At 48.0% G+C, this 27,893-nt stretch overlaps 1 protein-coding gene across 1 annotated transcript; it reads right to left on the reverse strand.

The window, feature by feature from the left end:
* Positions 1-3,238: 3,238 nt before the first annotated feature.
* On the reverse strand, positions 3,239-27,893 carry VWA2 (von Willebrand factor A domain containing 2). The gene is made up of 15 exons (XM_066324438.1): positions 27,798-27,893; positions 27,377-27,471; positions 27,246-27,304; positions 26,607-26,681; positions 24,540-24,673; positions 23,098-23,207; positions 13,314-13,508; positions 12,386-12,516; positions 11,601-11,733; positions 10,524-10,579; positions 9,567-9,674; positions 8,182-8,763; positions 7,305-7,856; positions 4,253-4,375; positions 3,239-3,534 (listed from the first exon to the last, which is right to left on the reverse strand). The coding sequence occupies exons 1-15, from the start codon at positions 27,891-27,893 to the stop codon at positions 3,401-3,403; spliced, it is 2,583 nt and encodes an 860-aa protein (XP_066180535.1). The 3' UTR covers positions 3,239-3,400.

Genomic DNA, 27,893 nt, shown 5'->3' on the forward strand with positions numbered 1-27,893 from the left:
CTAATGAGCTCTTTAGTGTCCTGTCAGCCTCTGAGCCCAGGAATCCCCAAATACATCGATTTGGGAGGGCTGTTTTTGTGCACTGAATGGACAGCAGCAGCAGCTTTTGTCCTGCCCCATCACTGTTGCCCTTTTGCCTATGGCTGCTTTAGAACATCCCGTATCAGCTCCAGCTGATGAAGTTACTGCTTAGTTAGTCACTCCAGTGTAATCCTGTGCACCCTGCAGCCAGGCCACCCTGGGGCCTGCAGTGTCCCAAGTGGAATACCATGTTCTTCTGGAGGAACATTTCCTGACACAAACCATTTTCCTTAGCAAATTTCTCTCTTAGGAACCTCCACATTTCTGGCTTTGGATACACAGAACAGCCCCACAAAAGCTCCTGGATGTTCCTGGCTAGCACACCAAGGTTGCTAGTGGGCATGCTGATTTTCAGTAAGACAGAGGTCACAGATTTTAAAGGAAGAAAAAAATTACCTCATACCAGTTAAGATGTTGGCCTGAATTTTTATGTAAGATGTTCCAGGTGTGAATCAAATTAATTTACTTCTACTGCAGAGTGAGATTGCATTGGGGTTTGAAGCTGAAGAAACCAGCTGGTTTTACAGGAAGCATCAGCAGATCTCTTGCAGGCTGACCTTGGTATGCAGAGAGAATGGCACAGTGGGATCAAACTCCAGCTTCCCTGCTGTAGTCTTTACAGCACAGGTTCCATCCAACATTTACTCACCACAAACAGACATGTTTTGCTTGCTGAGGGAATGTAAGACTAAAGGGGGTGAAAATCGTGGCACTTACTTAAATCGCATTTTTTTAAAGGAGACACAAGCTCTCTCCTGGAGTCAGCACGTGGCCCAGGACCAGCCAAAGCTCACCCAGCAATCCTCCAGAGTGAGAGTAATTCACAGCTCCATCAGTAACAGCAGCCCAGACACTAATGACAAGCTGGCACAGACAGCATCCTCTGAGCTCCTCTGATGCCAGACAGGATTAGTGCTGGCTTTGCAGGGACCCCACCTCCTCAGTGCCTGTTCCAGCCTCAGATACTGACCCAGCCTGAAGGGAATGAGCTCCCATCAGGTAAAGTCTCATCAAGTATTTCCGACTGAATCAAGGCAAGTCTTTGAGAGTGAATTTAATAAGGGATCATGTCAGAGACCCAAGCCACTTACCTACTTACTTTTTTTTAAATTAAAATTTATAAGAAAAAAGAGCCTAGAAGTTAGCCAAGAACTTCAAGCCAACTTTTTAAAAAGAAAAATAAAACAGCTCCCAAAAAATGTCCAGCAATGTCCTGCTTGCCTGTGGGATCAGCAGGTCTCTCCAAGACCATCCTATATATCCTAATTATCAGGCTGGCTTTTCCCGTCTCCTCCCAATGCCCCATGACCTTCTTACCTTGCAAAGTGCTTTGTCTCATACAAAAGGAGAGCTGGTGGGTGCTGCTGCTGACAGAGAATGTCTGAGCATCTATGCAAGGGTTCAGGAATCACCTGCTTTCAGGAGGAATGTCAGGAGGAAAGTCACAGTTGCAGCACATGCAGATCCCTGACGTGGGGTTCCCTGGGGCACTCTGGGCACTGAGACCTCAACCAGGTGTACTCGGAGCCCAAAAACTGGGTTTAGAAAGCAGCTTTCCTGAGCTACTCCGTGAGTTTTCAATCTCTCACATCATCTCTACTTGACAAACTGATGCACAGAGATAGAGAAACCCTGTCCAGCATTAAAATGTTGTCTCCAGCATGAAATTTTGCAGTTTGTGCTTCCTGAATTACACAGAGATGTTTGTGTATCTGTAAGTGCTTAAAACCATTAGCCATAAGATAAAGTGCTCAGCAGCAGCACTGCACAAACTGCCCTGCAAACAGTCAAGGAAAAGGCTTTAAGCACTTTTAGAAGGCCAGGAATGCGTGTCCCTGCTCCAGAGCTGTGTCCCAGGCAATGTAAATACATTGCAGTTGGAAAGGGCAGGGGGCAAATGGCTGTGAGGAGTGAGATAATGATGCTGTTAGGCAAAGGATGGCAGAGAAACCCCCAGGGGGCTGCACACCCACCAGGGCAGCAGGGTGAGAAGGGCCCCTCGGACCCCATCACACAAACAAGGATGCACAAGGAGGTCAGGGAGACTTTTGAGAGCAGCCTGGCTGGAATCCAGCCAGCTCCACAGGCACTTCTGAACCATACCAAGAACCACATCTTTGGTGTGAGTCTGATCAAGCCTCTTCTCCCCACGCAAAGAGAAGACAGACAGGTTAACAGCAGAGGCAATGCCGAGCTACAGCCATGCCTAAGTAACATTAATAGATTCGTTTCTCTTTGTATCCCAAATGTCAGCCCTTCAACTAAGCCTCTATTCTGCTGTGCCTTAGGACACAGACAATCTACCAAAGTGACAGTGAAAGGAAAGCAGAATTTCCTCTTTCTCCCAGCCTGGTCTCTCCCACAAGGCATGACAGTGCTTCTCCTGTCTCAGTGCCAGCTTTTATCCCTGAGAGTGCTTTCAGAACTATTCTTCTTTTGACAACAAACCTGCTGAGCAATTTGTGTCTCTCTTTGTCCATCTAATGTTACTATTCAAACACGGGGCCAGGGCATCTGGGTGAAGGGATTTTTCTTCTGCTGGGAACAATAGACACTATTCTCATGAGCACTGGCAGTCACAGTTAATCTCTCTGCCTTGGCTCTCTGCAGATCTGGCTGTGCCCTCCTGAGGTGACAGACACCATGGGAAAGTCAGCAGACAACAAGTAGCACCTGGCTCCCAACACTGGGAACCATGGGCTTTGGGGAGCAGTTATGTAAATTTTACAAGCTGGTAGGCAAATTGACCCAGTGTTGAGGTGAGGCTGATGCTCCAAAGGATGCAGACATGTGGCCAAGCTGTCTTTGGAGACATGAACCATCACAGCCCAATTAATTCAGGGAAGAAAGCAACATGAACAACATATGAAACAGAATAAAGACTTGAAATCAGATCTCCTTCCTCTTCCTCTGTCTTCCTACATGTAACGAGCCATTCACTCCAGCACCTGGCTGCAAGTGCATCATCTGTGTTATACCCCTTCAGCAGGAGCTCCAGAATTGCTCAGATTTCTACATATTTTTAGACTAACTCACAGATCTCTCAAAATCTCTTAAAAAAAAAGTCCCAAAACAACCTTAAGATCTGGATGAGGAAATGCAAAGTGCCAGAAAGAAATACTTAAACACAGATATTTACTTCAATTATAAAAGAGAGTGCTGGGAAGCCCAGTTTGTGCAATGCAGGAATTGGGAATGGTGTTAACACAGTCCCTGTGCTGGAGCAACTCCATCACTGCCAAGGGCAGTGCAAGATAATGCCTGTGAGTGGAAAGAAAGTGTTCCTGGATGGAGAACTGGAGCACTTGGCACATCTGTGTCAATGCCTCTGATCCCTCTGCCTTTTGCTGTGCTGCAGGGCTCTGGAGAAGTGCTGCAAGCCCCTTGGACTCCACTGCACATGGGAACGTGGAGGAAGGGCTGGAGATCTTGGAGAATCACCCCGGACAACTCCTGTGGCAGAAGAGAAGCACAGATGAGGAATGAGGGCTTTAAGACCAAGGGATATGGTCACACACAGTCCACAACAACCAAACAAACATTCCCTTAGCTTTAGCTGACAGATGTTAGAGGCCACAGACTGGAAGTCAGAATTCCTGGGCTCAAGTAAAAAGCAAAATATTGGGCAAGGGAAAAATCCACTTAAATTTAGAACTTCATGCTATGGGCACAGGGTCACCTCTAGGGAGCCAGAGACTCCCCACCTCCTGGCCATTGCTCCCCTACTGAAGAGAAGGAAGGCTATGGGGTGGCTTTTACACCATGGACAGCATTGAAAGAAATAGAGAGGGGGTCTGCTCCAACAGAAACAGCTCCCTCCCATAAAAAGAGAGTCAAATCTTTCCACCTGGGAAGCCTAGGAAAGCTTGTTTCTTCTAACAGGGCAGAGGGAAAAGGTGATCAGAACAGAGTGGAAGATTACCAAAATGATCAGGCCTTCTTGGGTCCCCTTCACAGTCAGCTCACTTAATGAAGGTATAAAAATGCACAGCTTCTTGAGAGAAGCCCTTGCTCCCCTCAGCAGCCCAAACCTCCCTACTTTCCATAAGACAGAGGCCACACCAGCACCAAGACTTGGCCACCAAACAGCTGTCCAAGAGTTCCAGCCACTTCTCTGCTCCAGGGAGAGGTGGAGATGTGGGATCAGTTGGGAGGGGCTGCTGATCCTTACTGGTCTCACAGTGGGGCCCTTCCCAGCCGTGGCACTGGCAGCGGTAGCTCCCTGGCCCGAGGATGCACACGCCCTGGTTCATGCAGGGGTTGGGCTTGCACAGGTTCACGGGGCTCCTTGCTTCTGCAACAGACACAAGCACAAGAGCAGCCCTCAGGCACAGCTGCATTATCACTAGCTAAAACCCACATCCATCAGGAATGCTGCAGAAAATGTCATCAAGGGCTAATGGGACTGGAACAACATATAAATATGGCAGAGGTTGCAACTCTGTCTTGATACTTTAACCTAGAGAACAGAATGGCTTTTCTAGGTGTCGTAATCTGGAGGAGAATATTCTAGTAAAGCTTAAAAGAGTAACTTACTGATAGGCTGGATATCACAGAAAAGCAAAATAGAGCATCTGCAGAGCTGTTAGCATCCCCAAACTCCCCACACCCAGGCATGGACAATAGAGAGCAAGACACGTGCCCTGCTCTAACAAGTTCACAATCCCAAATGCCACTGAAGTTTAAACCTCACTTTGCCGCAGAGAGAATAAAAGTTTCCACTAGAGAGGAATAAGGAGAAGTTGCCAGTTGGGAAGCGAGGATGGCATGAATGGAAAACAACACAGGGAAAATTTCTGGGCTTCTTTTCTAGGGGGTTTGGGAGAAGCCCGCAAGCACAGCCCAAGTTATTAGCCCTGTTGTTATGAAGTATGTGACAACCTTCTCAACACAACAGAACCCAGCTGTCAGCAGGGCTGGCAGTGTTCCACACTGCCTTGCTGCCAATACATTAGGTTAAGTAGCAGCATCCCAGAGGAATTTGCTTCCAGTCTGCTGGCAACACCACTGTGGTGTTGGTGAGGGTGTGAAATTCCTCTGCTCAAAAACTAAGTGGTGTAGAGCTGCTTGCCTTACTCTTTGCTATAGGGAAAAAAAAAACCACAGAGAAAACAGAAAAAAGGAGAAGAAGAAAGAATAAAAATATTATCCCCTATCTGTCAGGGAGCTTTTTACAGCTTGACAGATGTTGTGCTTATTCTCCCTCTGCACATCAAGTCTCAACCTATACCGAACACTGCCAAATTATAACTGATTTTTTTTTTTAACAGTCCTAGACCTGAAATATATCAGTCTTTCACTCCAGTTGATTTTCTGGGGAACTAAGCCAGGTTCAAAAACATTTTTGTCATCCTGGGATTTCTGAAATGGGGTCCTGATAGTGTGCCTGATAGTGTGTTCCCAGGGATGGACACTTTGTTTCCATTGGGCTGGAAGAGCCACTGGCAATGAAAATTGGATTTCTTGGATGCACCATTCATCTTCCAGGTGCTGCTGTTCCCCAGGGAGCCATTTCCTGGTGCATGTGTTCACCTCATCCCTCCAGGGATGCTGCATCATTCTGCCACAAAACCATTTCTCCAAACCCAAGCCTGCTGTTAACATACCTTAAACCTTCTTGCACTTTGATGATCCCAGTAACTTGTATTTCCATTAATCTGGTTCATATATATTTCATGCTTGGGAACTTTTCTCCTAAACTTTGGGTCCTTTTTCTCTGGACTCTTTTCAGATGAGCCTCAGAACTAATACCATATATCAGGTATACAGAGGCAGGGCCTGTTTCTCAAATACTTTTATAATGAATCATAATTTTTTTAAAGTCCTTTCACAGACAATGATTCTGTTATTAAGACTTGGACTTGGGAGTAGAAGACTGAGTGAAGGGCTTATCTTTACATCACCCTTGGTCCCAGCCCATCTAGTACAAAGTGTGATTTACCTGCACATGAAATGAAAGCAGCAATTCAGTCTCAGGAAATGATATGTTATTACCCTGACTCATTGAACCTTGTCTCTTCCCCTTCACCCCTGGTGTTTTAGCTAATTTCAAGGTACAGTACATTGTTTTTGTAATAACACAGCTGAAAGTACCACTGCAACAGAAACAAACTGAAAAGCTCTAGGTAGAAAAGGCAGAAAACATCTGCAGAGCCTGCCAGGAGGGCAGCTCCTCACCCTAAAAAGATGATGCTGGAGCTCTTTCTAAGCCTGAAGGAGACATGGGCATGCCCAGAGATGAAAAGGACCTCTGTGATGAAACTCCAATATGCTTCTTTTGATCTTATGAACATGTTAAAACATAACAAAAGCGAACAGGTAGATGTTCAATTTAGGCTATTCTGAATGAGAAAACAAGGCATGGTATTTTAACTAGAAGCACTTTCCTCACTCCTGTCTGAAAACCAGGGCTGCTGTCCTTTCTGAAAAGCTGATTTCTAGACAACAAGCATTTCAAACTTAGTGTTAAAGCCATTTTTTCCCCAGCTGAGGACTGGCACTCATGTCTCAAAGTTTTGAAGAAACTTCACCTTTTTTTCCAACCCCCAAACATGAATTTTTACACAAATATTTGAAAATTCTTCCCTTCCACTTTGAAGATAAGGATTTGGTCCTACAAATAAGATTAATCACAATTTGTCTGGAGGCCTAGTTTAACAATCTGAATGCTTCAAAATGGACAGATTCTGATTTTAAGATTAAATACAGTGCAACACAAAATCTCGAAAGCCCACATCATAATTTCAGTAATGGAATCTTAAGGATGAACAGGAGTGATGAGGTTGCAGACTCACCACTTTACAAACATCTGGTCACAAACCTGTTGAACAAGAGAGCAGAGACCTCACTCAGGGACCAGCACAAAAAAGGGGCCCCTAAAGCCCCCCACCCAGCAACACTGAAGGGGTACAGTAACACACAGCAAATTCCCCAGATTTAAAGGAACATTGAAAAAGAGAAAACTTTCTTTCAGAGAAAGCAGAACCTAGATCTAGCAGGGCTGGAAAGTATGGAGAGTATGCCCACTCTCACCCACAGTCTTAGGAAAGTTGGTTACTAATTCCTCCAGGATTGCTCTGGGCAGTCATCACTGTGTGTCATAGTTTCCCCATCCATAAAATGCAGAAGATAGTATCAAGTTCAGTCAGTAAAACATCTGAAAACCTACAATAGCAGCAGCTGGTGGCACTGACATAGAGAGTGATGACTGGAGGCTCTCCTACCTTCACAGATCCTTTCGATGATAAGGCCTTGGTAATACTGCAGGTCTTCATAGGAGGAGATGTGGACCAGGTAGGTGGGAGACCCAGCAACTCTCAGCAGCATGTCCCTCTCCACGTCCCCAACGACAACCACAAACACCAAGATGCCATTGTGCCTCAGCTGCTGAGCTGGGGCAGCTGCATCCTGCATGCCACCTCCGTTGGTGAGCAGCACCACCACCTTGCTGACACCAGGCCTTGCTCCCCTCTGCACAGTCATTACATCGCTGAAGACATGCAGCAAGGCACTGCCAGCAGACGCTGAGTCCCCAAGGAAAGGCACCTGGTCGATGGCCTGGAGAACAGCAGAGTTGCTTGTGTGGGTGTCCAAAGCAAACACAGTGTGAGCTCTGCTGCCATAGGTCACCAGGGCAATTTGAGTGACATCCCGGTTGATGACGAAGTGCAGACAGCTGCTCCTGACAAAGTGCCTCAGACGCAGAAAGTTCTCCAGGCCAACTCCAGATGAGGCATCCACAGCAAATGCCAAATCAATAGACTGAGCCTGGCAGCCTGTGGAAAGGAGCACAAACATGGCATCTCTCAGAGTATATATCTATTCCTTTCTGACAGACAAACAGCAGTGACAGGAGGAAATCATGGGCAAAATTTGACACTGCTGATCACCGATAATGAAGGGTGATCTATGTCTCTTTCACACCAATAGGTAAAGACTCATCACAAAAATCACTCATGGAAAGTTAGTCCCTGGATCTGTGGCTGACAAGCAAAAACAAGGACATTCGTCCTTCTGTCCTTCCCTCCACCCTGTTGGAATTCAGGACACCTCTGCACAGTTTGGCAAACTTGTCCCATAATGCCTGTACCACAGTCTTACCCTCAGGACTGCCCACGCTGCAGATTTTTCTCTGCAGTTCCGGCATCCTGTTGAACAGGTCCTGAGGGTCTGAGTAGACAATGGTCTGCTGTGGATTGCCAGTCACCGTGGTCAGCTCTGCCCTCATGAAGCTGCTGCCTATTCCAATCAAGAAGAGATTTTGGTCCTTCGCATACTTAGCGGCTTCTGCCACCGAATCCTGGGACTTGGAGTCAGTGAGCAGGACAACCACACGTGGGAGATCATCCTGCACATCTGCAAAGACTGGGGTACTCCTAAAACCGTGCTGTGCAATGTATTGCAGGGCTCTGCCTGTCAGGGTTCCTCCTCCACTGAAATTCAAGGCATCAATACTCTTCATGAGACTGAATGGATCCTTGTGTGGGCCCAGTTCAATGGGTATCTTGACATCATCATCATACTGGGCGACCCCCACACTCATGGGTGAGTCCTGGCCCACCACAGCCTGGAGGAATCTCTTGAGGAAGGCCTTGAAGCGCAGGAACCCTTCCAGAGAGACCCCTGATGAGCTGTCCACCAGGAAAAGGAGATCCACACTGCACTCGAGGCTCAGCTTTGCTGCTGGAAAGGGAGAAGGCAATTAGTCATTTGCAGAGCAGCCCCAGCAAGGGCCTGCTGGAAGCCTTGTGGAGAGGAGAGGTTGTGTACAGTGACCCAAACATTTTGCCATTCATATCATGAGCTGGAGGACAAATGAGCCAGGAGCAGGCTTTGTTTTTGTTGGATGCCATATAAGCCTTTAGAGACGAGAAATATCTGTAGGAGCTCATGAACTTTTGGATGGCAAACTTCAAATCGGAAATTACAACTCCATTCTGTTAGTGCTGTGGGCAAAACACTCTGAATGACACAACAACATACTGGAGAAAGGAGAGAGTCCAAGCACCAGACCCTCACCTATGACACGCTGAGACACTTTGAAGTCAGAACCTTGATTCTGGGGAAAGTAAATACAAGATGTTTTCTAATCATCAGGAGGTTTTCATTTTTCACATTGAGCCCCCAAAGCCAGGAGCTCCTGCTGCACCCATGTGTGCAGAGAGGGAACCAACAGACACATCCCTGTCTCTCCGAGTGACTCTGTGTTCTCCTGATCCCATGGCATTTAGACACGAAGGCAGCCGTGCCGGAGTCAAACTGCCAATATTGGTGCTCTTCACACCCACACAGTGTCTGAACAGCAGGACTCAGTCACTGGGTCTGACACAGTCATGATCATCATGACAGTAAACTCAGCCTGCCTTTTGGAGAAAAACACAAAGACTGTGGCCCCACCCCGAGTTGTGCCCAGGGTGGCACAAAGGGAATCACAAAGGCAGGACTCAGCCAAGACAGAAGGGGACAAAGCACAGGTTCACACCTACCACAGTGGGCATCTCCTCCATACCCCAGCAGACAGAGGCAGTGGTATCTGTCCAGTCCCTCTGGGACACATGTGCCACCATTCTGGCATGGCTGGGAATCACAAGGGTCTAAACAGGACAGGGAAGAGAAAAACAGTCAGGAGGGAGCCTGACTCTCCCCATTCTCTGCCAGTATGAGCATCACCATTAGTGGAAAAAGGGTCACAGCTCTGCCCCTCTTGCTAGAGTTTGAACTAACACAGGGCCATATGTACTCTCACCTCCATGGCAATTTCCATTTGGGATGGCTCTCCAGCAGGCTGTGGCAAGAAAGCAAACCAGACTCTGACTTCATTTGATTTGGAATAATGCCAGTGACACCATATTTGTATAAACAGAGAATTGCTAAAGGTCCTGCAGCCCTGACAGATTTTCAGCAGCAATGAAGGGGTCAGGGTCTGGCCTGCTGCTTGGACAGTATTGTACTGATAAAATAAAGCCACTGTCACTTGAATTTGAAAAAAGGACTGAAGGACCACAATTATTTCAACAGCCACAGAAATAGACTGGCAATCAACACATGACAGGCTCCCTGCTCTGCTAATGCTGCTTATGGTACCAAGTGTATGACTGGAGGCATCATTGCATGCTCCTCTGGCTGGAGAACAGTGACTCTCTGCAGGCACTGGGAAGCAGTGCAAGACTGCACTGATGTTCATGTCCCAGGACATGGACAGGTAAGAATTCACTGGCTCCTCAAGTGGAGGAGAAATTAGTGGGAGATATTTTAATCCAAAATAACACTAGTCATAGATACCCATGAGAAACAAAAAATGGATTAAATATCTACTGATATTTACTCAGTCTCTCACTCAGAACAAAAATTTTGAGAAGTGAAAGCAAACCCCTGTCTTTTTGTTCTTTAGTTATTACCTTTCCTGCTTCATAAATTAAAGTTTTGGAGAAGCAAAATCCCACCTGGACACACAGTTCGGAAGCATCTGGATGGGTGTTTTATCAAGACTCGCTTCCACCTGAAACAGGAAGAATAAGACCTGTCATGAATTTAAGTATTAACAAGGTGCCTTCAAGGTGGACCTTACTGTGTTTTCAATGGAACAAATTTTCCTTCGAAAACACAGGTTTTTGAAACAAGTATTTAAAAATAATCACAGAATCACTAAGTTGGAAAAGACCTTCAAGATCATCGAGTCAAACCTAGCCCTAAACTTCAACTAAACCATGGCACCAAGAGAGCCCAGAGCTGGACACAGCATTCAAGGTGAGGCCTCACCAATGCCAAGTACAGCGAAGGAATGACCTCCCTACTCCTGCTGGCCACACTATTCCTGATCCAGGCCAGGAGCTATTGGCCCTCTTGGCTACCAGGGCACACTGCTGGCTCTTGTTCAACTGCTGTCACCAGCACCCCCAGGTCCCTTTCTGCCTGGGCACTATCCAGTCACACTGTCCCCAGCCTGTAACATTGCAGGGGCCAAAATGCAGGACTCAGCACTTGGACTTATTAAACGTCATCTTATTGGACTCTGTCCATCCATCCAACAATTCCAGGTCTCTCTGCAGAGCCCTCATCCCTTTCAACAGATTGACACATGCTCCCAGCTTAGAGTTGTCAGCAAATTTACTAATGAAAGACTCAGCACTGTCATCCATGTCATCAATAAAAACTATTGATTGAACAGAACTGGTCCCAGCACAAACCCCTGAGGGACAACACTAGTGGCTTGCTGGCCAGTCTAAATTAGATAGCAAAAGCAAAAGCATAATTTCATCAAATCTACCCTTTTGTTTTTGAATTCAACTCTAATTTTTACATTTTAAGATTATGGATGTATTTTTAAGACTCAAAAAATGATTTTGTTTGCTTGCTTCTCAGCCAATAATCAGAGCAGAGACTCTTTCTAGGACTAGAGAGAGTCTTCATCAGCCTTCTGAGGGATCTTCATCCCAGTAAAGAGTCAAGGTCAGATAAAAGCCTCAATACTGTCTTTGTTATCTCTCAACCCCACTCATATTTAGGGATGCCCAGCTCACCTGATGAAAGGGCACAGCGAAGCCTGCACTGCGTTGGGCTGCTTTGAGCCTTTCCAACACACATAGGTGCCAGCCACCTCTTTCACAGTCTCCAGGGTCCTTCGTTCACAAGGATGGGACTCAACTTTGCAGCCTGTAGCAAAGTAAACGGCAAACTAGCAACAATTGCCTGAAAATACAAAGGCTGTAAGAGCAGGCAACCACTTTCAACTACCTGACAACAGACTGGGCAGAACTTCCAAGAGCCTCTGTGAGACCTCAGAGGAGAAATTTCCTCTGGAAAAGTCCACCAGCCTACTCCACTTTCTAGGGACATAAATATTCAGCCTCCTTTGCTTTGGTATAAACCTCACGCTGCTGAGTTCATGGTTCAATGTCAGCTTTTCAGTCCCTTTGGTGCCTTTATCATTCATCTGATTTTCTGCTACCTCTGGACCATCCCAGTTCTATCCTTTCTAACTCCTGCAAGCCCCGGGTGCCTCCCTTAACACACAGAGGAGTCTGTTAGAAAATTTAACACAACTGCATTTATCCTCCCCTGTCACATGAGCAAAAGCAAATATTCCCATATTCAGAGGTGAACCAGGATGCAGAAAGATTTAGGATTCTGCAGCTTGGAGGTATTTGGAGAGAATGCCATCCAGTTTGGGCACCAGGAGCAGGTTACCTCGAAGTGCAACATCTGCCAATTCCCCTGTATGCTTCCTGAAACTGCCTTATCTTCTTCGCTCAGTGCCATGCCCAAGCTACAAGCACGGGCACGGAGGTGGGGCCAGCAGGGTCACCTGGAGCAGTGGCAGTGCAGACAGGGTCACTCAAGGTGCTGTACAGGCCGTTGGCAGCATCGTCAGCATCTCCAGCGAAGAGCAGATGCCGCTCAGGGGGCTCGCTGGCCAGCACGTGCAGCTCCTCCCACCTGCCGAGCAAGGCATGGGTCAGCTGCCCGGTCTGCCCTCAAAGAAATAAGAGTCAAGACCAACCCTGTGCAACAAATAGAGGGTTGATGCAAAACCTTGACACTCTTCAGTTTCCAAGATCCTGGCGTGTTTAGTCTCAGTCGGCAGCATAGCCCTAAGTGGAAACGTTTCCTTCATCAACTCTGGTGATCCTTCTACATCAGCTACTAAGTCACTGTTCCCCCCATGCCTGCATTATCCTGCAAATTCCTTTTTGCCATGGTTTAAGTATGGTATTCCCCAATTTAGTCCTCTCACTGAAACCAGCTTACACTTGCTTCCCCTCTCACCTCCCACTGGAAACACAAAAGGCAAAGATCATGGATTGAGATAAGAATGATTTAATGGGAACAGAAATGAGATGAGAAATCAAGCAGTAACAGCAGCAATAAAAATATTAATAACAGAAGGTATAATACAAAATCAATTTACTTGGAAAGCCCATCTCAATACTGACTATTTTGTCCATCACACTTTCTCCCCTCCTTGAAAGGAAGGAATGCCCTTACTCTCTGAAGGGAAAAAGTCCCATTCCCCCACCCCAGGCAAAAAAGCACTATGGATTGTCTCCTAGATACACCCACAGCTATCCCCCCTCAGCTACAGAAAAAAAAAACAAATCAATCCTTTTCTGGCAAAAACTAGGACACCTTTTCTCTTTCCAGTACTCATATGTAGCCAGAGATGACTGCTCACTCACCAGGACTGGCCATTTAGCTAGCTGGGTGTCTACTGCCCACTCTGGAGAGGTTCCTACCTTGGAAACTTGATTCCCACTGCAAAAACTGTGATGTGTCTCTCCTTCACCTGCATTGCAGGCATTGCAGTGCTGCCCTGGGACTTTCCATCCGAAATGATAATCAGGACTTCAGGGACACTTGAGTTCCTGCCACCAGGGAAACCCTTCTGGAGAATGTACTTCAGAGCCTGACCTGTCTCTGTGCTTCCACCTCTAGAAAGCAGGGAGATATTATCAGAAAAGAAGAAATAAAAATTCCTCTCCTGCTACTGAATTTACCATTTTGGGTTTCAAAATTTTACTTTCCGTAATGGGAAACATAGCCTATTTCTGCTTGTTGCCATACAACATATCCTTGGGGGTGTCTAATCCTGTCATTCTTATCATCTTCCTACCCACTGGTGCCATCTATTCGCCCTCATGTCCCTTCTCTCCAGCTCAGAGTGGTCTCCAAGAGACTTTGAACATACAGCAGAGTGTTTCTGCAATTGGTGCAGTAACCAGAACTCTTGGACATTTGAATTTTATTTCCATCTTTGACAAATGTCTACAGCTTCTGTTTTTCCATCTGAAAATTGTGGTAATTTCAGCTGTTGAAGAGGTGCCAAGTGTGGCCCTTTGTGAGACAGGCGTGTTGTGTCAGGGCCCTGGGTGATGTGGGACATTGTGGTGCCCAGGGGCCCTTTGTGACATGGCAGGGTCCTGCCCTGCCCTACCTGTGGTTACCTAAGGAGAACACAGCCCTGGAGAGCTCAGTCCCTGAGAGCCACTCGCTCAGGAGGAAGCAGCTCCCAGGATCCGTGTACCAGACGACGTCAGACATGGAGGAGGACAAGGTGAACCCCAACTCCCAGCCCCCCTAGTCCCTTGCCCCCCCTGGCTGGCCCTCAGCGGGCAGTGGCTGAGGGCAGGGGGCAGCTCAGGCCTGCCCCTGTTGGGACACTGAGGAGGAGGAGGGCACCTTTGCCCTCATGGACGAAGACTGGGAATACAATGTGGATCAAGAGCTTTCCCAATGGGGAGGCGCTACCGGCCGAGAGTTTTGCCTCTGGGAAGAAGTGACACTCCAAGAGTTTTACCAATGGCAAGAAGAAGTGACGATCCAGGAAGTTTCCCCGTGGGGACTGGTGAGACACCAAGAGCTGCATCAGAGGGAGGTAGGTGTGAGAATCCAGTGGAGGGATGGCACACAGCAAGAGCTGTACCGCTGGGAAGAAAGTGAGACAGTCGAGGAGCTGTACCAACTGGACAGAGAGCATGAGATATACCAAGCGCTGTCCCGGTGGGAAGGGGATGCATACCAGCAATTGTCTCCTTCGAGAGAAGAAGTGCAAGGCCATCTGCACACGTACCAGCGGGAAGGAGCCAAGAGAGAACCAGAGTTGTCCCAAGTGGGAAACAACAAGGACAAGGAGCTATTGGAAGGAAAAGACTACAATGTCCGGGAGTTGCCCCAGTGGAGTGGAAGGAGTGACCAAAAGCTGCCCCAGCGGGAGGGAAGGGTCAGCAGCCAGGAGTTGTCCCAGTGGGCAGAAGGCACCAGTTACAAGATACGGGACAAACCCTTGCACCCAGAGCAGGACGAGGATGCCCAGACTTATGCCCAGCAGGGGCCCAGCCCTCCCAGCAGTGTGGACACCCAGGTGGCAGGAGAGGCAGCCCATGAGCTGCCCACAGCCTCTCCTGCCCCGGGGAGTCCCGAGGATGAGGCGGCAGCTGCTTCTGAGGAGGCGGGAGCTGCTGAGGAGGAGGAGCTCCCTGAGCCTCTGCAGGCCGAGGTGGAAGAGATGCCAGGTTCTTCTGCCCTCAGGGAGGAGGAGGAACTTCCCCAGCCTTTGCCAGCCGAGGTGGAAGAGGTACCAAGTTCTCCTGCCCTCAGGGAGGAGGAACTTCCCCAGCCTCTGCCAGCCGAGGTAGAAGAGGCACCAGGTTCTCCTGCCCTCAGAGAGGAGGAACTCACCGAGCCTCCACAAGCCGAGGTGGAAGAGGCACCAGGTTCTTCTGCCCTCAGGGAGGAGGAGGAACTTCCCCAGCCTTTGCCAGCCGAGGTGGAAGAGGTACCAAGTTCTCCTGCCCTCAGAGAGGAGGAACTCCCTGAGCCTCCACAAGCCGAGGTGGAAGAGGCACCAGGTTCTTCTGCCCTCAGAGAGGAGGAACTTCCCCAGCCTCTGCCAGCTGAGGTGGAAGAGGCACCAGGTTCTCCTGCCCTCAGGGAGGAGGAACTCCCCGAGCCTCCACAGGCCGAGGTAGAAGAGGCACCAGGTTCTCCTGCCCTCAGGGAGGAGGAACTTCCCCAGCCTCTGCCAGCCGAGGTGGAAGAGGCACCAGGTTCTCCTGCCCTCAGGGAGGAGGTGCCATCGGCAGGGACAGAGAGCCCGGTCCCTGCCCCACACAGCCCCCCAGGCTGCAGCCAGGCTCTGTTGGATTTAGCAGGGCACATCAGCAGTGAGATCGTGCACGAGGCTGTGCTTGTGATCCAGGGATCTGGCCAGCAGCCAGAGGAACAGGGAGACCTGGAGCAAACCACAGCTGCTGAACTACAAGCAGCAGCTGCAGGAGGAAGAAGGGAAGAGAGCCCCATCTCTGCCCCCCACAGCCCCTTCAGTCCCCCCAGCCCCTCGTCCATCCCACTGAGAGCCCAAGCCCCCAGTGAGGAGCAGGAGGAGGGAGACAGGGAATCAGTCCTGAAAGAACAAGAGACTGAGGAGGTGGCCTCGGCTGAGGAGTTTGAGCATTCTCAGTGCGAAAATGAGGAACAAACAGAGCTGTCCCAAGGAGAAATCAACAAATACCACGGAGGGTCCCAAGGGGAAGCCTCAACTGAGCAGGAGCTGTCCCCAGCAGAAATCTGTAGTGACCAGGAAGGGTCCCAGGCGGAAGCCTGCACTGAGCAGGAGCTCTCCCAAGTGGAATCCAATGGGTTTCAGGAAGTGTCCCGGGAGGATGCCAACATTGAGCAGGAGCTGTTCCCAGATGAAGCTGGTAGCCATCAGGAAGGGTCCCAGGAGGAGGCCTGCACTGAGCAGGAGCTGTCCCCAGATGAAGCTGGTAGGTACCAGGATTTGTTCTGCTGGCCCTGCCAGGCACCACAGCCCCTGTCCCAAGAAGAAATCAACCAATACCAAGAAGTGTCCCAAGGGGAAGCTCACACTGAGCAGGAGCTGCCCCCAGCAGAAATCAGAAACTACCAGGAAGGATTCCAAGGGGAAACCAGTACTGAGGAGTTGTCCCTAGAAGAAGTTGATAGGTTCCAGGAAGAGTCCCAAGGGGAAAGCAGCATTGAGAAGGAACTCTCCTTGGAAGAAGCTGGAAGCCACCATGAGCTCTCTGATTGGGATGAAGGCATGGTGGAAGAGTTGTCCCACGGAGATGTGGGTAGCTACCAAGAAGTTTCTGACTGGGAAGAGTCCATTGGCCAGGAGGTATCCAAAGGGCGTGGCAAGAGACCCTCTGTGCAGTCCAGTTGGGAAGATGACACTGACCAAGATCTTGCTCAGTACAGCTGGGAACAGAGCATGGTTCCCACAGCCTTGCTGCCGGAGGAGGATGAGTGGGATGAAGTGAGTGTCCCTGAGCTATATGAAGGAGCTCTGCCTGTCTCTCATGAGGATTGGGTTGAGGGTGGGGCATCTGAGCTGTGCCCCCGAGCACCCCTCTCTGTCTCACCTCCCCATGTGGAAGCCCAGTCCCCCAGCCAGCAGCAGGCCCCCTGCCAGAAACGTCCCTCCTGCCCGCGGCGGGCGCTGCGGTCACTGCAGAGGCTGTTCTGGAGGCCCTTCCTGGCACCACAGCCCCTGTCCCAAGAAGAAATTAACCAATACCAAGAAGGATCCCAAGGGGAAGCCAGCATTGAGCAGGAGCTCTCCTTGGAAGAAGCTGGAAGCCACCATGAGCTCTCCGACTGGGATGAAGGCATGGTGGAAGAGTTGTCCTGCAGAGATGTCAGCAGCTACCAAGAAGTGTCTGATTGGGAAGAGTCCATTGGCCATGAGGTATCCAAAGGGCGTGTCAAGAGACCCTCTGTGCAGTCCAGTTGGGAAGATGACACTGACCAAGATCTTGCTCAGTACAGCTGGGAACAGAGCATGGTTCCCACAGCCTTGCTGCCGGAGGAGGATGAGTGGGATGAAGTGAGTGTTCCCAAGCTTGGTGAAGAAGCTGTGCCTGTCCTTCAGGAGGATTGGGCTGAGGGTGGGGCATCTGAGCCATACCCTCAAGGGCCACTCTCTGCCTCACCTCCCCATGTGGAAGCCCAGACCCTCAGCCAGCAGCAGGCCCCCCAGAAGAAACGTCTGCCCCTCCTGCAGCGAGTGCTGCGGGCGCTGCGGAGGGACCTCTGCTTCCTCTGCCTGCCACCACTGCCCCTGTCCCAAGAAGCAATCAACCCATACCAAGAAGTGCCTCAAGGGGAAACCAGCATTGAGAAGGAACTCTCCTTCCAAGAAGCTGGAAGTCACCATGAGCTCTCCAAATGGGATGAAGACATGGCAGAAGAACTGCCCCATGGGGATGTTGGTAGCTACCAAGAAATTTCTGACTGGGAAGAAAGCATGGAGCAATGTGTTTCCCAAGAAAATATCAGTACCTCCCACAGTCTCTCTGACTGGGAAGAGCACAGCAAGCATGAGCTGCCCCACAGAGATGTCAGCAGCTACCAAGAAGTGTCTGATTGGGAAGAGTCCATTGGCCAGGAGGTATCCAAAGGGCGTGGCAAGAGACCCTCTGTGCAGTCCAGTTGGGAAGATGACACTGACCAAGATCTTGCTCAGTACAGCTGGGAACAGAGCATGGTTCCCACAGCCTTGCTGTCGGAGGAGGACGAGTGGGATGAAGTGAGTGTTCCCAAGCTTGGTGAAGAAGCTGTGCCTGTCCTTCAGGAGGATTGGGTTGAGGGTGGGGCATCTGAGCCATACCCTCAAGGGCCACTCTCTGCCTCACCTCCCCATGTGGAAGCCCAGACCCTCAGCCAGCAGCAGGCCCCCCAGAAGAAACGTCTGCCCCTCCTGCAGCGAGTGCTGCGGGCGCTGCGGAGGGACCTCTGCTTCCTCTGCCTGCCACCACTGCCCCTGTCCCAAGAAGCAATCAACCCATACCAAGAAGTGCCTCAAGGGGAAACCAGCATTGAGAAGGAACTCTCCTTCCAAGAAGCTGGAAGCCACAATGAGCTCTCCAAATGGGATGAAGACATGGCAGAAGAACTGCCCCATGGGGATGCTGGTAGCTACCAAGAAGTTTCTGACTGGGAAGAAAGCATGGAGCAATGTGTTTCCCAAGAAAATATCAGTACCTCCCATGGTCTCTCTGACTGGGAAGAGCACAGCAAGCATGAGCTGCCCCACAGAGATGTCGGTAGCTACCATGAAGTGTCGGATTGGGTAGAGCCCATTGGCCAGGAGGTATCCAAAGGGCGTGGCAAGAGACCCTCTGTGCAGTCCAGTTGGGAAGATGACACTGACCAAGATCTTGCTCAGTACAGCTGGGAACAGAGCATGGTTCCCACAGCCTTGCTGTCGGAGGAGGACGAGTGGGATGAAGTGAGTGTTCCCAAGCTTGGTGAAGAAGCTGTGCCTGTCCTTCAGGAGGATTGGGCTGAGGGTGGGGCATCTGAGCCATACCCTCAAGGGCCACTCTCTGCCTCACCTCCCCATGTGGAAGCCCAGCCCCTCAGCCAGCAGCAGGCCCCCCAGAAGAAACGTCTGCCCCTCCTGCAGCGAGTGCTGCGGGCGCTGCGGAGGGACCTCTGCTTCCTCTGCCTGCCACCACTGCCCGAGGATTAGGGCCCACTGCCAGCCCCAGCCCGGGCCCTGCAGACAGTGGCTGGCCTGCAGTCTCCCTGGGTCTGGGGCAGTCACATGGGCTGCTTTTGTCTGGATGTGGCCCTGCAGCTCGAGCAACCCCACCTTCCATGAAGCATCCCAAGGTAATCGACACAAGAGGAAATATTATCCATGTGGCCAGCCACAAACCAACACTTGGGGCCAGGTGACTCAGTGGTGAGGGCCACAGACTCATCAAGGTGTAAAGAGACCTTCAAAGTCATCCAGTCATCACCACCACCCTAGCATCACCCCAAAAACATGTCCCCAAGTGCCACATCCAGATGATGCTTGAATACTTCCACAGATAGAAACTCCACCACCTCCCAGAGGAACTTCTTGCAATATCTGACCACTCTGTCAGGGAAAAATTGTTTCAAATATTTTATCAGAACCTCCCCTGGTGGAATCCAAGGACATTTCTTCTCATCCTGAAAGGATTACATGGTGATCCTTTGGGATTTTATCCGTGAGGAACGGGCACAGAGAGGAGATGTTTCTCCCAAGACCCCACTACACACTGCATGACTTTGCCAAACACAATTTATCCAAAACAGAGGGAAGCTGGGTTTTAGAAATAGTAGCAGTAGTAAAATAAACCAACCAAACAACCTAACACAAAACACAACAACAACAAAAAAAAAAACACAAAGAGAAAAATAATAGGAATAGGACTAATACAAAGAAGGTTAAGAGGATGAAGAAATAGTAGTAGTAAATAAGAAAATAATTAAGCATAAGAATAAGAAAAAAAGAGTAAGAATAATAATAAGAACAAGAATAGGAATAATAAAATTATTAGAATAAGAACAAAGGAATGAGAAAAAAATAAGAATGAGAATAGGAAAAGGAATAAGAAAGAGAATAAGAAAGGGAATAAGGAAAAGAGTAAGTTGATGTAGAAGAAAAATAGTAGATGTGAAGAAGAAGAAGGAGGAGGAGACAATGAAGGAAGGATGGAGACAATGAAGACAACTACTAAGACGAAGAAGACGATGAAGACAATGATAAAGAAGAAGAAGATGAAGAAGGAGGAGAAGGAGACAACGAAGAAGACCACAACAAAGAAGATGAAAAAGATGAAGAAAATGGAGAAGAAGATGGAGAAGAAGACGACCACAAAGACAATGATGGAGAAGGAGGAGGAGAAGAGGGATGATAATAATATGATGAAGAAGATTAAATAGTAGTAGTGAATCTTTGTTGTTATTATTATAACAGTAATATCAAGTTGAAATACGTACCCACACATCCTCTAGCATCACAGAAGGGTTTAATTTGGGAAGGACCTCAAAGATCACCTAGTTCCAACAGATTCTCTTATGCTCTTTCTGAGACCACTTTCCTATTTCTAGCTCTCTCCCTCACATTTCTTGTAAATAAAATCCATGGTAAATAAAATATGTATGTTGTCATATGGTCTCACTTGTGCTTTTATTCAGGCAGAGGCATCTCTCCCTAAAACACATTCTCTGCCCAGCCTGTCTTCAAAGCAGTGGTTCTCCAACCCTCTGAGGATCTCAGTTGCTCTCCTCTGAAATTGCAACAGGCCCATGTCCTTCTTATGCTGGGGCCCCCAGACAGGGATGTAGTGCTCCAGGTGGGGTCTCAAACAATGGACTAGAGGGTCACAATTACCTCCCTTGACCTGCTGCTCCTCACTCCTCTCCATGCAGCCCAGCCCATGGGTGGCTTTCTGGGCTGGCAGCACAGATTGCCAGCTCACGCTGAGCTTCTCCTCCAACCACACCCCAGGTGCTTCTCCTCAGCCCCTGCCACGCTCAGCTTCTTTTCACACGTGCTACACATGCCACAGACCTGGTGATAATAAAGCCACTAGAGAAGAGTGAAGATTTCCAATTCGTCCAAGCAATTCCGCTATAAATAATTTCCTGCAATTGCGCTTTAGGACTGTTTTTACTGCTGTCCAGAGCAATTCAGGGGAACCAAACCAAAAGTATCACTCCTTCCTTGGAGTATTCGTGTTCTTTGTCTGCATTGACACAAACACACCTCATTTGCTTTCTGAACACCTATCCTTTGCCCTCGCACCTAATTCCTGATTTGTTTGCTCTAGAAAAGCATTTCATCATGCCCAAGTTCATTGTTTTTCCATCTGCCCTCTGATTTTCACAGAAACATTTTTCATTCCGTACTTGTCACGCCTCTTTGCTTTGAACTTCTTCCTCCTCCATCATTTCCAAACATACTCAGTGACCATGTATTCACAGCAAGTCCAAATTTGCCTTTTTCTGACCAGATGTCTGTGAGATGTTTCAGTGTATAGTGCTTTGCACAAGGAAAAATACACTGTGCATAGTAAGTATGGTGACTGAATCTTGATGAACTCAGTACACTGTGCCCATGTGAGCCTTGAGGATTGAAAAAAGTTATTAAAGAGCTCATTAAATTCAATTGCTTATAAATTTGCATTTGGAGCTTCACTGGGTTTTGGCACAGTGGAAGTATGTTTGAGGCATTACTCCAACAAGGATTTTCTGAAGTACCAGGAAATCTGGACTTTACCTGCTGTCTTTCTTCAGGGACAGCACTAAGAAGGTTCCTCTCGTGTAATCAGCTGCTGACTTATATGAAAGAAATTCATATGAAATTTAGCTCGAGATTACCACAGAGTATGGCTGGAACTGGCCAATGAATTCCAAAGCTATTTGGACAGCATTCACAGAGAGAGACCAGCAGTCTCCAAATAAATCACAAAAGCTTCACTTTAGTCTTGTTCTGCCTCCTTCCAAGTGCTGTCAGCTCTGGGCTGAAGTCAGGAAATGCCTCACTGGCCAAGGGCTCATCAGAAGCACATCAAGGAACCTCTCAACCAAGATGCCAAATACCCATTTTTTTTTTTCAGAAGCCAACTGGAACCCATCCATAACTATTTTATCAACTTCAGAATGTCAGGCTTTTCATTTAGACTAGATGAAATAGCCAGGCAGAAAGTCGTTATTTCTGTTTGATCTGTCAGCATCCCTCTGTTGTCATCAAGGAAATGCAGTGCCAGACAGCAAAAGCTGCTTCACTTTCTCTGCTCTCACAGACTTTCAATAACAACCAGAGAGCGGGAATGTATCTTGTTTTCTGTAAGTTTTTCCTGTAACAGTACAGAAGAGGTTTTCTTGTTATGCTAAACTCATCAAAAGAAATACAACAAAATCCAGCCAACTAATCTTGCTTGAAAAATGCAAAATTGATCACATTTGCTTGCAAGATGTATATCCTGAGAGCAGCAGATATCCATGGGAAATGTTGATCTAACCCTTAGTGCTAATGCAGATCAGCTAAAAGAGTAGTCATCCACAGGCCTTACCAATATCTCATCTATCATCAAAACAAGTGATATTTTCGGCTTATTGTCAGATCCTTAGTAGATCCAAATGTATTTCTCCACGATGGAAAGTTTGGATTTTGAGGTCTAAAGACAGCTCTTCTTTGGACTTCTGGCTTCATTTCCTGGGGTCATGGGAAGACATCCAAGTCTTAACATTGAGGAAGAAAAAGGGTTTCCATCTGAAAACCTGATCCTCCTGAATTCAGCAAGCACACATAGATATCTACAGACCAGCAGTTTGTCACTAACTCACAGGACAAAGGAAATTGTAACCACCAAAAAATGAAGCAGCACACTGTGCTGCCTTAGTGCAGCCATGAGGGAACAACAGGCTTGCTTTTCCATGGAGAATGTAACCCACTGCCTGGCTCAAATAGACAGAAAAAACTGGAAAACTCTCTATTTATCATGTTATAATAAGAAACTGAAAGCTTTTTACCCTATCAGCTTTCACTAAGGTAGACCAGGTTTCACATTTTAGTGGGTTGTGGATCATGGACCACAGTGTTCATTCACCTCCCTCCCTGGAGACATCACACTGTTGTAAGCACAGCAGAGGCAGAGATTTTTAAACCTCAAGAACTCTCTCAATCCAGAGATTATTCATCACCCAGAAAAGAGAAGAGCTGTAAAATAAACTGACCTGAACACAGTCCTCTTGATTCTCTCTTTCACTTCTTGTTTGGTTAGATAAGAATCCAGTGGGAATTCAAGGTGGGGAGTTGAGCTAAACTGTATCATTCCCACACGGACCTAAAAGAAAAGGTTATGAAAGGTTATGAAAAGTGTCTGTGCAAGGTTTACTCTTTTGATCAATATACAAACTTGGGAAGACTAAATTGTATAGAGGCAAACTATGTTTTTGCTGTTGCGCCACAGGCACTCTAAATGAACTTAAAAATAGAGCAGAAACACCAATGTTATCTATACAGACTATAAACAAGGCAAAAAAAGTTTATCTGAAAACAACGGGAGCCTCTGCTGCAGTTAAAGGCAGCTCAGGATCATATTTATCCACCCAGAGCAGTTTGCAGCCCTGGGGGCAGTAAGTTTATAAATAACACCTTCTACACCAACTCATTCATACACTATGCAGGCAACCTTTCCATTACTGAGAGCAGCTCCCTCTGGCACTGGGGACAGCAGACAACACAACCCAAAACTTTATCTAATAGTTCCTCTAAAACCATTTTCTGTAGTTGAAAACATAAATAGACTAAGTGGTCTGTACTGGGCAATACATGCAAAATACTTCACTGAAGTCTTACGAGAAGTATTATGGACTGTGATAATTTCAAAGGTGAAAAGACTCCTAATTTTCAGTTCAGTCTATGTGAGGATTAAGTGAAAGACTAGCAGAAAAATGGTATTTAAAAAATAAAGCAAAACACACCACCAAATCTGAAAATACTAAATATTCCTTGACACAACCTTCCCAAAGAACTGACATTTATTTGGAAAGGCTCTGGCATGGAATCAAGTCCAGCAACTGTCCCAGCCTGCTCCAAGACCCTCAGCTGAGGCAGTATTGTGGGACTGATGCACACCTAGAACTGCAGCCAGTCTGGCTTGAAATCCCCTCAGACAAACCCCAGGCCCAGAGGTGCCTCAAGGCTGACTCCAGGGAGCAGGACCTGAGACTACAGCAGCACAGCACTCACGTCCTTCTGAGGGAAGCAGAGCAAGCAGAGTACATCATTTACATCTGTACAGAAAGGTGGTTAACTTCCCAGAGATTAATTTTGCAGCTTGTCAAGGAAAAGCAAGAGAAAGATCCAACTAATCTATGAGCTTCCAAACCAAAATAAAATTGCTAACAAAACCCCAAATCATAGTCTTTAACCTGAAGGACTATGTCTTTTCTCAAGTTCAAAAGGAACTGCTTGAAATCTGAAGAATTAAGAAACCCTCCAATTCTAATGCTTGGCGCACCATTATGTCTAAAGTGCATCTTTATGAATAAATACTCTGCCCTCATGGCAGCTGGTAGGTTGAATTTTGCAATTTCACTCAGCACGTTACCACTGGCCTTTGGACACACTGCCAAGCTGTTTGAAAATTAGAGGAGATATTCCTGACACTCACTCTGTCTGTCTGGATGTCCAAGGCATCACAGAGCTTGCCTGCAAAGTGCTTGGACCTTTCAAAGCTTCCTTTGCCGATGCTGTAGGAGCCATCCACGAGGAAAAGGACATCTAACGAGGCAGAGCACTGCATCACTAGGAGAAAAAGTTATACACTGTGAAACTGTGCTTTGTTAGCCCCACTCTCTGAAAGCAGGCAGCCAAGAGCTGAAAATCCAGACAAATTGCAGAGGGTCTGGGGCAGACCAATGTTCACAGCCCAAAGCCCACATGCACCCCTGCTCTGGCCTGCAGCAGCTGCAGCTCAGCTCTCAGTGTGCCAGACTCACCTCGGAGCTCAGAGCCCAGCCTGGTGTCAGTGACAGCACAGGAGCAGCCAATGCAGGGAAACATCACCAAATGCAGGGAGAGAGGCTCTCTCAGAGAGGACACAGAGGAAGGGGTGAGCACAGGGAAAGGGAGCCCTGCCCAGTGGGACCTGCAGACTCCCCCAGCCCAAGGCACAGGGGTAAATCCAGGAGGCATTTGTAAAGTCTACCAAGGCCCACAGAGCTCAATGTGTTTCATCTGCAGCACATTTTTCAAAACAGGCTCTGATTTCCCGAAACATGAATTCGCTGAACAGCTCCCAGACACTGACAGAAACACTTCATAAAAATCTGCCTTTATGTCCTCTTCAGAGATGTGTCTTTGTATCACCCCCACCTGCATGAACATGGCTGTTCCCAAGTATAAGTTTCTCAGGTGCTTTTGCTGCAGTTGAAACCCACAATTTCACTGACATAAATAAATGAATGGCAGATTGCAGACTATGAAGAATCATTTTGAAAACATCTGAAGGAAAATTTTTAAGTCTCCTCTGCAGCATTTGCCAGAATCACCTTCAAGAGAAAAAGAATCCAGAAGTTCAATAGAGATCAAGCACACCAACCCCTTAAGAGCTGTTTTGGCCAGTGATGTTACTCTACCCCCCTTATTATAATCTTCTTATTATCACTACTTTTTCCAAATCATTCTCCGCTAGCCAAAACCTGAATTTATAATTAGGGTTTTCTAATACCAGATTACAGGGATTGAAAGTTGTGAGGCATTCCCTTCTGGGTCACTGATTCTCCCAACAGGGCACCCAGCCTTGCCCTGGGGCACTGTGTTAACAGAGGACAAGCTGCAGCACAGCCTCCCTGCCAGCGCCGTCCTGGCTTGTCAGCCTCGCCCTCGGAGCTGCAGCAGGGCTGTTATCCCTGCCTGAGCACGCACAGAGAAAACTGCAGAGCCCCCAGGTTGGGCTCAGCACGGAGAAACACCCCTCAGGTGGCTCTGCAGTTGAGGGGTGCAATGCAGCCCTTCTGCAGGGACTCGCAAGCAGGATGTCTGCAGCCCAGCAAGGGACTCTTAGGGATGTGCAGCAGGGAGAAACACCCAAACATGCATCCTCAGGATGGAAAGTCTGAGCTGAACACGTGGTGCTACAGGATAGAACTGGAGGGCATCCCTGACATAGGAATAAATGCAATCTAACCCTTGAGAGACAATAGAAAAAATGGCTATCAAGAGAGAACTCACGACAGAGTTTATCAGTATCTGATTGCAAGTACAACAAGGGAGCTGCAGGTGAACATGCACTGGCCAGCCAGAGCCCCATCACCCCTGCTTCCAGCAACCTGACTGTGCTGGCTTTACAGCCTGAAAAAACTACCCATGTGGGAGGTCTGATCAAGCCTGTAATTAAACACAGCTCTTTAAATCAGAATTGCTTGGAGCAGGCTCTGAAGGAACTGACAGAAACACCATCCAGTTGGCAAATAGCCAATTTGGGAAAAACAGAGTAGATCACGTCCCAGGAGAGCTAACACCAATGAGGAAGGAAGCCAGGCTAGGGGAGAGGCAGCCACAGTGCTGTGATTGCCACAGCATTGCTGGGGACTTTATGGACTGAAGAGGGGCTAATAAATGTAAATAACTATTACAACAAAAAACTTTAAAAACCCTCAAAACAAAACACACCAAAACAACCAAAGAAAGAGGGAATTCAGAACTAGAAAAGGCTTGCTTTATAAAACAAACTTACACTGGCCAGCAGCTGAGATCTTGCCAATCATCTCCTGGCCAACGTGGATTTGTTGCATACCCAACACCAGGAAAGCTGTGGGATCAAACAGATAATCATCCATGAACAACACATACAGGATTTAACCTATAACAGCAAAAATGCTGGTTTGCTGTATAGGTTTCATGATTACAAAATATAATTTGGTGACACAGCAGTGTATCTAAGTCAGGAAATTCCTTCTAGCAGGGACACAGAAAGCATGACAAATGACATGACTCCAGCACACAGGACAGTCTCCCTGCTCACTGTATGCAGGGACACAGGGCAAGAGTGAGAGCTAGGCCAGCCTTAGGCTTCTGAGATTACAGCCATAAACAGTGGATAGATTTATGTACTTTTAACATCATAACATCAGCTTTTCCCACATCAGCTAGACACTTTATATACAGATCAGTCAGTGTTTGAATTCTCAGAAAAGATGTTTCTCCAGGTATTATTTTCTCCCTTTTTGTATGAAACTGTGTTTCAGAAGTTTATCCCTAAACCTCCTGGATAGGCGCTGACTTGGCTCTCACTCCTCAGAGTGAAGGACTCCAGCTGGAAATAGGGAAGCACCCGAGACAAAAACCTGATGCAAAATGGCAGCTTTAAACATACCTTGGGAAAGCAGGAAAATGCAGATGGGCTCAAATGACAAGAGGTTCATGGTGACAAATCTGGAGGGAAAAAAAAAAAAGCCAACAAAATGAAACAAAAGAGGAGAGGAATAGAAATCAAATTCCTAAAGCAAATTTCTTTTCCTGCAGCTGATCATCTTCTTCCCGGGTGTCTCATGTAATGAGCTCAGAAACATTTTGGCTGAGGGGCAAATGTAACTCCTGCCCTGGGGAGAAGGGTGGGCAACAGATAGAAGGAAGGGAAAATGAGGGAATAATAGAAAAGGAAATCTCTCAAGAGACTCCTCTCCTTTCCCATCACATCCAGAGTGAGCAGCCCTGGCGGGGAAGGAGTGACAGCCAGCCCTGCCTCTGCTCCTCTCCATGGCCACTCAGACCTGACCTCTCCTCTCCTCCCTCCTCTGGGCACCTCCCTTTCACAGCTGAGTCCCACCAGGGCCCCGTGTGCCTGGGGGAGCCGGGGGAGAGCTGAACGGAGCTGCTCGGGGGCTTCACCGAGCACAGTCCGAGCCGCATCCCCCCGACTCCCCACCAGCTCCGGCTGAAACGTCCCGTCCCCGCTCTGGAGCCAGCACAGGGGAACTGTCCCTCGGGTCCTGCCTCGAGCAGCGCTGCTGCCCATCCCCAT

This window comes from Sylvia atricapilla, chromosome 8 (assembly GCF_009819655.1).
Source record: "Sylvia atricapilla isolate bSylAtr1 chromosome 8, bSylAtr1.pri, whole genome shotgun sequence".
Lineage (NCBI taxonomy): Eukaryota > Metazoa > Chordata > Aves > Passeriformes > Sylviidae > Sylvia > Sylvia atricapilla.

What these genes read in the sequence shown, in the direction of transcription:
- VWA2 (XM_066324438.1), bottom strand. Translation starts at nt 27,893, where the DNA reads ATGGGGATGGGCAGCAGCGCTGCTCGAGGCAGGACCCGAGGGACAGTT. An exon ending in AGCTGCAGGAAAAGAAATTT is followed by an intron (nt 27,305 to 27,376) that starts GCTTTAGGAATT and finishes TTTTCCCTCCAG; the next exon opens with ATTTGTCACCATGAACCTCT. An exon ending in CTTCCGAACTGTGTGTCCAG is followed by an intron (nt 9,675 to 10,523) that starts GTGGGATTTTGC and finishes TGTCCTGTTTAG; the next exon opens with ACCCTTGTGATTCCCAGCCA.